The following is a 12143-nucleotide window of genomic DNA, read 5'->3' as shown; positions in this document are numbered from 1 at the left end:
TCTGAGGTACGTGTATATATGTACACGGATCGGTTCGTCGAGAAGTGATGTGAATAGCCACAAAATCTTATGTAAGTCATCTGCTAGTGTGGCGTAGTAATTGCTTGAGTCACAGCCAGTGGGCAGTGGGAGGATTTTAACCCCGCTGCCACTTCTGCCCGCCGATTTCGAAGGTTTCGGGCTGGACACACACGCACCAACTACCATCTACCCCACCAAACCATCTGGGCTGAGTTCACTTTGGTACGAAATCAATTTTCGCCAACTTTAACCACGACGCCTTGCAGCAAATCAACCAACCCAGTAGCTATCCCCGAGTCTGGTCTATCGCGTCTGCTGCCGCTCCCACTCCCCCCCAGGCCACCCTTTTCCCCCCCTCCGCATATTCTTACCTCGATCCGATCTCGATTTCGATACGAGAGACAACAGCAAAAGAACAACACACCCGCCTCGTTGATTCGAACGCCCGCCAAACATCCGACAAGATGTCGCTCACACAATGTCGCTTCTACGAGGAGAAGTACCCGGAGATTGACAGCTTTGTCATGGTCAACGTCAAGCAGATCGCCGACATGGGTGCCTACGTCAAGCTCCTCGAATACGACAACATTGACGGCATGATCCTGCTCTCCGAGCTGTCCCGCAGACGTATCCGCAGTATCCAGAAGCTCATCCGAGTCGGTCGCAACGAGGTCGTCGTCGTGCTGCGTGTGGACAAGGAGAAGGGTTATATCGATTTGTCCAAGCGTCGTGTGTCGCCTGAGGACATTGTCAAGTGTGAGGAGCGCTACAACAAGTCCAAGATGGTCCACTCCATTATGCGCCACGTCGCCGAGAAGACACAGGTCCCGATCGAGACCCTCTACGAGAACATCACATGGCCTCTGAACAAGAAGTTCGGCCACGCTATCGACGCTTTCAAGCTGTCCATCACGTAAGTCGATATCTGCCCCCCCTACTACGTTGCTTGTTGCGCAATGCTAATACCCCGCGCGATAGGAATCCCGAAGTGTGGAATGATATCACCTTCACCAGCGACGCCGTCGCCGAAGAGCTCAAGTTGTACATTGGCAAGCGCCTGACACCCCAGCCCACCAAGGTGCGAGCCGACGTGGAGGTCACATGTTTCGGATACGAGGGTATCGACGCTGTGAAGACGGCCCTGCGCACTGCCGAGGCCCGCAACACCGAGGACAACCTGGTCAAGGTCAAGCTGGTGTCGCCGCCCCTGTACGTCCTTACCAACACATGCCTGGACAAGAACGCCGGTATTGCCCGGTTAGAAGAGGCCATCAACGACATCCGCACCAACATCACTGCGGCCGGTGGTTCGCTCACCGTCAAGATGGAGCCCAAGGCTGTCACCGAGTCGGATGATGCCGAGCTCCAAGCTCTTATGGAGAAGAGGGAGCGCGAGAACGCCGAGGTCAGCGGTGACGAGAGTGTCAGCGAGAGCGACGACAACGTTCCTGAGACTATGTGAGAGGCTGTCGTGCACACCAATCGCAGAATACTCTGATTGTGGGGAGGAAGAGATGGTCGGCAGCGCCGGATCGCCCTGCAGAATCTGGATGATCTGATGACGATACGAAAAATTAGAGGCCACACACACAGCGCTGTTTTTGGCCATTGGGGTCTTCGTGGTGTATCGGGGTGTCCAAAAGTAATCAGATGCAGCATAGGGCGTTAATCGGCGAAATGCATGACTACTAGCTATAGCGAATCGCAACCGTGACCGTGAGCGGACGCGAGCCGCTTGTTAAAACAGACTATTAGAAGTATATTATGCTACTGTCGACCACGGTAACCACGAAATCAGGATACTGCACTAGAAAAAATCACAAGGTGTATTATGTCTGGAAAATTTGCAAACGATCAAGGCGCTCGGCCAAATATTCACCAGGGTATTCTCGCTACATATCATGTGAAATCTACTCCTATTTGGTCAAATCTGTCATGAAGGTCTCCAAGACATTTGGATATTCTTCTCCCACAAGTGACTCTGGACTCGACTGCTCTTTTTTCTTCTTCTCCGTCTTCGACTTTGCGAGATACTTCTTGTTCAGCATCGTCGCCAGACGTAGTCCCAACTCTCTACAGCGCTGTCACTGCCCTTGCCCCCGAAGGACCCGTACCCGCTGCCCTGCAGCGCGGTCCGGAAGTTGACGTTGAGAATGCCGATGTCGCCCGACGACCCCGTGCAGGGGCCCCAGGCGATGCGGTCCCCCGGGATCGAGCCGTGGGCCGTAGCGATCTGGTCTGAGCGAGAGCCACCCGTGTTCTTGAGGTTGCCGCGGACGGTGACCTGGGATGGGGGAACAAGCCGCGTTAGCTAACCGACATAAAGACGTGCAGGTCGCAAAAAGGAGAGAGGTCAAAAGGGGGGGTTGGAAAGAAAGAAAGGATGTCCAGGATAAAAAAGGCAGAGACTAGTTTTAAAGCGAAAAGAAAGGGGAAAGACTCACGGTATTTGCCGCACTCTGGCTCCAGAACGTAGTAACGTAGAAGTCCATCTGCGCGCCCGGGTCGAGGACGAGGCGCCCGCGGACGTAGACGTCACTGACGCCGACCTGCCAGCCGGCGCTGGCGCCGCTGGCCTGGACGTGGACCTCGCAGTTGGCGGTCGAGGAGTAGACGTCGGCGTTGGAGACGGAGAAGGCGTTGAGCCGGAAGGACGCGTCGTCGAAGCCGCCCGACTTGTCGACGGCGGGCGCGCTCGACGGGCAGCCGACGCCGCTGTACTGCACCGACGTGATGTGCGGCAGGGACGAGGGCCCGTCCCGGGCCGCGAGCTTCACGGCGGCTCCCGACACGGCGGCGGGAAGGAGGAATTGCAAAAGACTGCTGGTATGCATGGCTGGTGTCGTGGAGTACTCTTCCGTGTGGGCTGACTACAGGAATAGGGGTGTATGTGGAGTATGGGGTATATGAGAACGGCGTATAGTGAGGCAGATAGGATGCAATATAGTATTGTTGAAAGTCGGAACGGGTCAATTCAGGGGTTACGTATAAGATATTCGCTTGATCTTGTTTGGATACTATGTCTAAATAAAGTGCCATGAGCAGGATACTGACTTTATATAGACATAGCATCATGAATCCAAGCAAGGAAAATTCTCCCCTCTATCTGAATGTTATCAAGTAGCCACTCATGACACCACCTTCTTTCCGTACGAGCGGCGGACACCCTTACAAGAGGAACGCAGCAGGAAATCCGACAAGCCTGTTGAAGGTGTGTGAATATCGCCGCCCAGAGACGTCACCGTCCCAATCAGAAAACCGAAGGGGTCTGGCGGCGGCGTCTTCTCGTTTGCCACCGAGTTGATTGAGCAATGTGGTGTACGCAGTTTGCAAATGTACGGGGTTCGCCAAACGGACGACATCGATGGTTTGGGCAAGGGGGCCATCTTCAATTTACCCATATTAATTATCTATCGCACTGTTTTTACGCGAGTCCTCGAGTAAGAACAGCTAGTCTCTTCAGCTACGGTGCTTCCCTGGCGAAGATAGGCGAATGGTATAGAGCCCAGGCTTTTATTGATTGGCCAGACCCCTAAAAGCCCAATGTCCTGTCCAACATAGTCCTCCCTTCCCAATCTCTGATGAACCCTGAGGGTTACATCGCCCGCATCTGGCCGAGTCTCCTGCGTTGGCCGCGCTATCGCTGCATGGGATCCAAATCAGCATCTCCCTCCGCATTCCGGGATCCCGTCAAATATACCCTTCATTATCCGGCACCCCCGCCGTCGCTGGGCCAGAGCCACCCAAAGTCGCACGATGTGAACAGGCTGGCCCAGGTCTCTTGACCTGTAGCCCAGTGATCCAGAATCCCAAGATAGATTGCTCGTGCATCGTGATGGCCAAGTCGTATCATCAAGACAGATTTTCAGTCCTGTCGACTTCCACAACAGATCAAAATCAAATTTAAGCTTATTTCCTCCGCCTGTTCTGGAACGTGTTCGTAATCCTATTTTTGGATCTTGCGTGGTCCTGGCAGTCGATATCAGGGGCGTCGATTCCCGAGTCACCAAACAGGTAGATGTTCTATGTTTAGATCATGCACGCATGATCTTGACTCTTTCCGGATGGGGATTTTCAACGGGGCCGTACATCCGGCGGCGTCTTGTTGTCTGTCGGTCGAGTATTGATGTTGCGTGTTGTTCTGGTATTGAGAGTGTCATGGGGGAGTATGACTCCACGACGTGGTTCTCGAGAAGTTTGACCAACTCCTCAAGTCGTGATCGCTTCCTCCAGCATATCCATCAGCTCCTCTGCGCAGCCTTGAAGCTGCTCCAACTCGCTCTCGGGCAACTGTCCCAGCACGAAATTCGCCACATCTTCCTTTCTCCTCGTCCCTCCGTGTGGTCTCCCGATGCCAAACCCAACCTTCAAGAATTTGCCATTCTTCGACGTCAATCGGCCCATGAGCCCCGCCGAATTCAAGCTCTGATGGACTGACTTCAACCCGTTGTGTCCCTTGGCACTTGACGAGCCTGGGCTGACCTTGAGCAGCCCGGGCGTGAGCTCCATCTCGTCGTAGAGGACGACCAGCGTCGGCCATTCGTCATTCGAGATTCCCTGTGACGACGACGATGCGAACTGCCGGTAAGCCTTTGCCACCGAGGCACCCGAGTCGTTCATGGATCCGGGACACTGCCACAGCGTAATGTCCACATTATCCGCGGCTTGGCCCGCCGAGATCAGGCCGTTGGCGAACTGCTTTGATTTCTTAAATGCCGGGAACTCGAGATGAGATTGCAGCGCCTTGAGCAGAATGTGCCCAGCAGAATGTCGGCTCTGGTGGTGAGGCGGTGGGTTGCCCAGAGAGACTATGAAGACAGATGTAATCTCATTCCCTCCAAGGGCGTCTGCTGTCATGGTGTCTATCGTCATATTGCCTGTGTCGAGTGTGAATTTTGGTGTATTGGAGTCGAGTAGTCCCTTCAAAATGAATGAATGAGTGTGTGTGGATGATAAGATGACAAAGATTTGTTAACATGGCGTTCTAGGCACTTATATGTGAACTTGGACTTGGGCATAGCCACCTTTCTCCGGTGTGTGAGTCAACCCGGCGAGCCCTTTAAGGATCTTACCAAAGAAACAAAGAAGCAAAAATCCAACCACGTTAATTTTTTGCCAAGTGGATTAGGTCACTAATGAGATTGCGATGGTGATTAATGGAGATGACCAGCCCGAACCAGCTGTGTAAGACAATAATAACACCAGCATCGTGACCCAACATAATGATTTGAGCAAGTTACTATTCGCACTAATACTTCACGGGGTTCAAATTGAATTAAATAATGGATCGCTAACCACTCTACTCTAATGTATAACCCCCATGCAATCATACACACCACCCCCTTACTTCCTCTACTGCCTCCTCAAAACTCCCGCGTCTCGCCCGGATCGCACGTATCAAAGACCCCCACCTCCTCGATCCCCTTCCGCTTGAGCGCCTCCTTGAGCATCAGGGGCGGCTCCTTGACGTCCTCGGCGGTGAGGGCCCACGTGCCATGGTGGATCGCCATGGCCCGCCTGCACTGGGTATCCTTGAAGATCTCGACCGCATCGTACGGGTTGCAGTGCATGTGCGAGAAGATGTGGCGGGGCGCGTAGGCGCCGATGGGGATGAGGCCCAGGTCGAACGGCCCCCGCAGCTTCCCGATCTGCGCGAACTGCGGCGACACGGGCAGGTGGCTGTACTCGGAGCCCCAATCGTCCGCGCCCGCGGGGACCTTGGGCACCGACCGGTAGCCCGTGTCGCCGCCGAACCAAACCGACTTGGTCGTCTCGGGCGTGGGGCCGGGAGACGACACGGCCCACGAGCACCAGAGGGTGCTCATCTGGTCCAAGATGCCGCGGCCGGAGCGGTGCTGGCACGGCAGACAGGAGAAGCGGGCTGTGATGGGCTGTTGTGACGGTATAGTCGAGGACGCAGCCACACTCTTACCGGTCTCTCCGTTGGTTTCAGACGGCGAGGACGGGGCGGGTGACTTAGGGGTCAAGGTGAGCTCGACATCCTCCCACCAGTCCATCTCAGTCACGTTGGGGATGCCGCTCTGGTGGAACCACTTGGCAAGGCCGAGCCCGACGAAGAAGTGCGCGTCGGGGTGACTCTGCTGGATGCTCTTGACGGTCGGGTAAGACAGATGGTCGTAGTGGCTGTGGGAGACGACGACGGCGTCGATGTGCGGCAGCGCGGCCACGTCACACGGCGGCGGCGTGAAGCGCTTTGGCGGCAGCCACTGGAACGGCGTGCAGCAGTCCTCGAAGACCGGGTCGAACAGCACGCGGAGGCCCGACGGGAACTCGACGTAGTAGCAGGCGTGGCCCAGCCAGGTGGCGCGCAGCTTGTCCGGCGAGCCCGTGCGCGATGCAAGGAACTCGGGTTCCACGACATTCAACTGCATCCCGGCGGTATCCGGCAACATGCGGCCGCCCGCCAGCCGATGCTCGCTGTGTGTTTCTCGGTTAGCATCTGCCGGCATTGCCAAGAGAAGACAAACAAGGGTATTTCAGAGGCAAGGGACTCACATCATCCATCGGAACATTTGAATGGGACCAGGTTCGTTACATGAAGCGTGCGGGTTGGTGAACTTGGTCGTCTCACCACGTCGGTTTTTGACGTGGTGCGCCTTGGCCTCGACATCATCTGGAGTGGGCGCCAGGCTCGACGGCTTCGTCACTGTAGTTGAGTAGGCAGCCATGGGAATGGCGGCAGCGGCAGCAAAGGCTACAGATGCCCGTTGAGTGGTGGTATTTTTCGGATCTCTAGGAAGAGCTCGAAAGCCTGGGCGAGGGAGATAGCGAAGTAGAAAACGCATGGGTAGAGAGATGGAGGGTGTCAATAATAACAACCTGAACAATTTCCCGGCGAGATTTGGTCAGACAGGGAACCAAAAGGCCAAAGATGCAGGTGTGGTGTGACATTCACTGTGCCCCTTTCGGAGTACCACAAGCATGAGAATTCCAACGATGGCAGCTCTGTCACGCACGCATGCACTTCGCTGACAGACAAACAGACAAACAGACAGACAGCGAGACAGAAGACAGGCAGCCCAGGTTATTATTAGCGGTCCAACCAAGGTCGACTGTAAGACAGACAGACAAATCGATGGTCCTAACACCTAAGCGAGTGCGACTTGCCAATACTGACAGTACCACTGCTTCAACTCGGACCGGGCCTCTGAGTTAGGCCGACTGAACTTATCGGATCCGAGCCCCATAAAACCAAAAAGAGGCGCGTCACTATTGCGGACTTTGCGGAGATAGCGTCATCCTCCCCAGATCTCGGTTTTAGTGACGCTCTTGTTCATAAAAAAGGCTTCATATATCGTGTAAATATTGACAGCATCCACACCTCGCCGTATCAACACAAGTGTGTCGAAGGGGTATATAGCAGGAAGTGATCTCGTGATAAGAAACGCGCCATGGTAATAAGTAATCACAAATAGCAATCCGTCATTTCGTGTCCCATTTTATGTGCCACCCAGGGATTCCGTCCAGTACTCCCCCGGTCCTTTCCAAATTACTATGCCATCAACCGTGTTCAGGAGACGCTTAGACCGCTGTTAAGCTGAATGCAGTTGTTCAGTAACGTAGCACCCTCGTGCAGCAGCTCCCAACGCGTAAGTTCAAAGGCCTCCTTCAAAATCATGAGCATGGCGCTGTTTTTGTTGACGCCCTTGGTCAGCTTGAGATCCTCGGGAGACGACACTGAGCGTAGCCGTTGCAAGTATTCCCTCATCTGGTCCAATCTCTCCTGTGGTGACGATGGCATCGGCGCGCCCGTACATGGCCCTTCCAGGGCGTAGCCATAGCACCACACTACAAGACTAGCGAAGTACAGTACCCAAGGTCTGTTCAGGAGAACGTCGTCCCTCGCAGAGTAAGGCAGATAGTTTCGGTCATGATCGGTGGAGGCTGGTGAACCTGCATTGTTGGCCAGAAGCACCGAGCACAGAAACTTCATAGCATAGAAGGTAGCATCGCGAGCTTTTGCCGAAGGTGCCCAGTTATCCTTCATCCTTCGTTGGGCACTGTTCAAGTCTTGGGTGCCAATGGTTCGACCCAGGAGACGCTTTGCCCGGGCGAAAATCTGGCAGTCGACGACATCCACATGCATAGCCATGTGCGCCAGATGATGCATGACAGTCCGACTTTCAAACACCACATTGGCCTCGTTTCGCTTTTCGTAACTATACGGATCAGACTGGGCTTCGTTCCGCTGGAGGGACTTATCAAAGTCTGTGTTCCAAGAATCGAAAGCCCGGGTGAGTGTCGACCGCCACTTATCACGACCGCCCAGAGCCTGTGGTAGGTTTCCTCCTAGTATCGTGACTTGTAGATCGCGTTGGTTCATGTGCCAGCTTACACTCAATAAACCAGCCATGAGAATCTGCCTTCCAAACGAGTTGGTCTGCACCTCGTGTCCACCCAGGGTCCGTTTCAGCCCCTCAAGGAACGAGAGAGGCTTGAATCCATTGGACATGAGGTTCGCTTCAATGCGGTTGACTTCTAGGCCGCTTGTGGCTCTCCACAGCTGTTCATCGCATGGCAAAGGAAGCCTCATCTCATGCGCTACCATAACAGTTGAGTGGCCGAACATGGTTGCGTGCGTCGAATCAATAAGAAACGCAGCAAAGGCTGCTCTTCTTGTTGCTTCGTTCGTGATCCAGTGGTTCCACCACTCATCGGGAGTGTGTGCCATTCCAGACGTGGAAGAATGCCTCGAGCCGTTAAGTCCCTGTTTGTCGTCTCGGGGGTTTGGCGGTGAGTCTAGTGCCGATTTGCCTATCAACGATCTGCCCCTTCGCATCAGCGTAATCGTGGTGGCATGATGTATATGGGCTCTCTCATGCAGTTCCCTTGTTGAGTACATCTTCTCGTAGAGTTCAAGCAGGATGAGCGTCTGAAACACAAATAGCTTGGCCGGAGGACGGAAGTTGGCGTTCATGAAAATCTCCCACCGGAGGTGCCACGCCAGGAAGTTAGAGAGTTCGGCCCCTGCTCTAGTCACACTCTGGCTATGAGATCTGTCTAGGCAAGAGGCACCAATTGCCATGACCGCGATCAATAACAAGATATCTGTTTTATCTGGAGAAAAGCTTGGCTTGTGGAGGATGGGGATTTGGTCACTAAAATGGAGCCAGTATGAGCCGATATAAGCCTGCATCATCTTGCGGCTTAGCATATGACGTTCATTGCTTCGGTCGCCTTCGAGTATGTTGTCTCTCTGCCGCTCAACAGGAGCATGGTGGTTCTCATGGAAACGATCTTTAATGAAATCGAAGATCTCTTGGCTCTTTTCTTCAGACAAGAGCGATTCCGGCAAGTTCTGGTCGAGCAGGTTGGTTACAGACATGATTTGCTGTGGCTGGTGTGATGGCGGGAAATAACCAAGTGGGCCACCATCATTTCCATAGTATGACATGCCATATGGTGTTTGGTAGTTGCTGTAACTACATGACAGTCAGTATAAAGATATTGAGTGTGGGTATAGCATAACTTGCCTTCCATGTTGCCCCTGAGACACCACCGGGCTCATCGAAGGAGATCCTTCAGCCCCCATCGTCTGAGTGTTGAACAGATAGGATATGAAGTCTTCAGTCATTGAGATGTACGGAGACTTGTTCGATACGCCGTCACTCCCAAAGACTGGAATCGTTGTTTGATTCGTCATCTGATCCAGTAGCACCATTTCCCCTGAAGTGTGTGGTGGATGGTCGCTGTATTCACCTGATGTGGTCGGTACATAGGGTTGGCCTGCTTCCCGAGAGCCGTTTGCTGGGGATGCAGACGCGAAATCAGACGGGGGTAGGGAAAAAGGCGGGAAGTTTTGTTGGTTAACGTATGGCATGGCGGACGACGACTGGGGAGTGTTGGCATGGTGGCTAGAGTAGCTACCGTGTTGGGTCGAAACAGGCGAGAGAACCCCATAAGGCCCTACATTCGTCTGCACCGTGGGCCGTATTGGGCCAGGTGATGTGTGGTAGCTGTGTCGCTGTCCGTTCGCATAGCTGGCGTCTTGTTGCATGTAGCCATCCAACCCCTGGGGAGGTGGATTGTGAGGATAGGCATTTGGAGGCGTGGCCGAGATTGGGGTATACTGCGCGTCCCTTTGCGAGGGATGGTACGGCATATGGTTACTTCGATTTTGCTGGTAGCCAGTTCCTGGCCGATTGGACTCGGGGGAATCTGGATGTGAAGAGAAGGGCTGTCTGTTGTTGTCTGCCGGACTAGAAAATTTATTCAACGAGTCTTTCCGGCTAAGAGCTGACCCTTTCGCCGTATGTCGGTCTCTATGTCTATTGCAAAGATCCAACCGGACGAATTCGCGATTGCAGTCCGGAAAGTCGCACCTGTATATCATCTTGGGCGTATGATTAAGTTGGTGGCGATAGCTTCAGCTTTGTTAATACTCTCTCTGTGACAATGATGTTGGGGGCGCCTACAGATGCTCGGCTCTCGAGTAGCTCTTTCCGCACCCTTCATGGGGGCACTCGAATTTTTTGTCCAGGCCTTTTCGGCTCCGCCGCCGTTTCCTCGAAGGTCCGCCATCTGTGGATGAGTTCTCATGCTTGGTGTCGGCATCTCCGTCGGCATCTTGGTCGTGGTCATCAATGGTATTCTTCATGTCTTGCTCGGGCGAGCGTGTCTGAAGTCTGCCCAAGTCTGCTTTTTCCTCCCTCTTGACGCACCTCGGCGGTGATAATCTTTGCGCCTGCGTCATGATCGAAGGACGCTGCGAGATAGCTATGGAAGGTTTAATGTCGCCTGCCTGTACTGCGAGTACCGTGGTCATGATCCAATTGTAGGGGACACAGCCGCTGTTAATCCTGAGAGATCTGGAGTGGTAGTACCTATTTGGTACGTAGGGCGCAAGCCGTTATATGCGCAAACAGAGCGGCCGACTGACCGGCAGCGCGACCAGGTCCACGATGATATCGGGGTCTTTGGATCGGAGGTTTATTGTGTGCAGAGGAACACAATATTTGGGTTGCTACGGAAGCACTGGCGAGCGTTTGGTTACACAGCAGTCCAGGGGGTTGTTGGTTGTGAACCGCCACCGCAGAGAATGACTGAGCTTACGGTGGTTAAGCTGCTATAGTCGCCCAAGGCGCCAATTGTTGTCGAATAACCGAACCTTGAAACGGCCTCACCCGAGCACAAAGCCGGGTCTCATGAACGCATGGCCGGCAAAGAGAGAGAGAGAACGCGCCCAAAGATGGTGATGGGAGTTGGCGGTTAGTTTACGGGAAAACCACCGGGTGGAGGAGATTCTGAGCAAAACCACGACAAAGTGGCCCACAACAGGACGGTTTCGATCGGGGATTTTCTGGATTAAGATTTGTTAGATGGATGTTGTCGTGACGCCTGACCTTGACTATGAGGTGGTTCATCAAATAGATGGAAATGTGGACTTGGGAGGAGTATAAAAGAGATCCATGGGTATTATCGGCATCAGCCTACACATCGCACAGGTAATTACATGCGAACAAGCGGGGGCGTGTGTGATGCATATCATGAGAAGACTCAAGAAAAGAGCGTGACACTGGGATAGTACAGCCATGCTCGGCTTCTTACAACTCCTCCTTGGTCATTGGCCCTTGGGGGAAGGGAAGGACGGCATGCATTGGATGGATATCGATAGTGGTAAGTTGAGCCGGGCCATTATGCAAAATGACAAGATACGCAATACGGGGGCCTGTCGTACGCAAGGGTTTTGCAGAGGATATGCCTGGCTCCAGGCTGGGCAATTGATGCACACTTGGGTCCCAGAAGCCACGGCTTTTGAGGACTCGATTTGGATGTGGGTGTGAGTGTGGATGAAGGAATGTTGGTGTAAGCACTGGCTGGAGCGGGAACTTTTTTTCTTGTTCAGAACGCAGATAAACAAGTAGAATAACCGTGCGATTCAGTCTATACTGTACACACTCGATGTTGCAACCCGTGTGTCCGTAATGAGTAGAGTAGAAACGCTCGTACGTACCTCGCCGCGACAGGTTAAATATAGCAGGGCCGACCCCAGCGATAGTTGGATCTAAGAAAGTAGCAGATCTATCTACTCGCGCAATAGAGAGCCTTTCGGGTACACAACCAAAACACAGCCCAAGCTAAGGAAGTAGTAGGTTGCTGTT

At 53.6% G+C, this 12143-nt stretch overlaps 5 protein-coding genes across 5 annotated transcripts; 1 reads left to right on the top strand and 4 right to left on the bottom strand.

Annotated features, from left to right (window-relative positions):
- Positions 1 to 485: 485 nt before the first annotated feature.
- Positions 486 to 1483, top strand: PG998_003345 (uncharacterized protein; the record flags this gene model as incomplete). The annotated part of the gene is made up of 2 exons (XM_066870163.1): positions 486 to 934; positions 1000 to 1483. 2 exons carry the CDS (start codon positions 486 to 488, stop codon positions 1481 to 1483), a joined length of 933 nt encoding a protein of 310 aa, XP_066733913.1.
- Positions 1484 to 2062: 579 nt separating this feature from the next.
- Positions 2063 to 2855, bottom strand: PG998_003344 (uncharacterized protein; the record flags this gene model as incomplete). Its single annotated transcript, XM_066870162.1, has 2 exons — positions 2063 to 2305; positions 2466 to 2855. The coding sequence occupies 2 exons, from the start codon at positions 2853 to 2855 to the stop codon at positions 2063 to 2065; spliced, it is 633 nt and encodes a 210-aa protein (XP_066733912.1).
- Positions 2856 to 4230: 1375 nt separating this feature from the next.
- On the bottom strand, positions 4231 to 4878 carry PG998_003343 (uncharacterized protein; the record flags this gene model as incomplete). The annotated part of the gene is made up of 1 exon (XM_066870161.1): positions 4231 to 4878. One exon carries the CDS (start codon positions 4876 to 4878, stop codon positions 4231 to 4233), a length of 648 nt encoding a protein of 215 aa, XP_066733911.1.
- Positions 4879 to 5384: 506 nt separating this feature from the next.
- PG998_003342 (uncharacterized protein) lies at positions 5385 to 6827 on the bottom strand (the record flags this gene model as incomplete). The annotated part of the gene is made up of 2 exons (XM_066870160.1): positions 5385 to 6459; positions 6538 to 6827. 2 exons carry the CDS (start codon positions 6825 to 6827, stop codon positions 5385 to 5387), a joined length of 1365 nt encoding a protein of 454 aa, XP_066733910.1.
- A 725-nt stretch (positions 6828 to 7552) lies between these two features.
- Positions 7553 to 10735, bottom strand: PG998_003341 (uncharacterized protein; the record flags this gene model as incomplete). The annotated part of the gene is made up of 3 exons (XM_066870159.1): positions 7553 to 9464; positions 9627 to 10241; positions 10458 to 10735. 3 exons carry the CDS (start codon positions 10733 to 10735, stop codon positions 7553 to 7555), a joined length of 2805 nt encoding a protein of 934 aa, XP_066733909.1.
- Between the last annotated feature and the right edge of the window lie 1408 nt (positions 10736 to 12143).

Source organism: Apiospora kogelbergensis (genome assembly GCF_038363985.1).
Source record: "Apiospora kogelbergensis strain CBS 113332 chromosome Unknown utg000002l_segment0_segment0, whole genome shotgun sequence".
In the NCBI taxonomy this organism is placed as follows: domain Eukaryota; kingdom Fungi; phylum Ascomycota; class Sordariomycetes; order Amphisphaeriales; family Apiosporaceae; genus Apiospora; species Apiospora kogelbergensis.
Note: the sequence above shows the minus strand (reverse complement) of the source record. Positions and strands in the feature narration are given on the sequence as shown.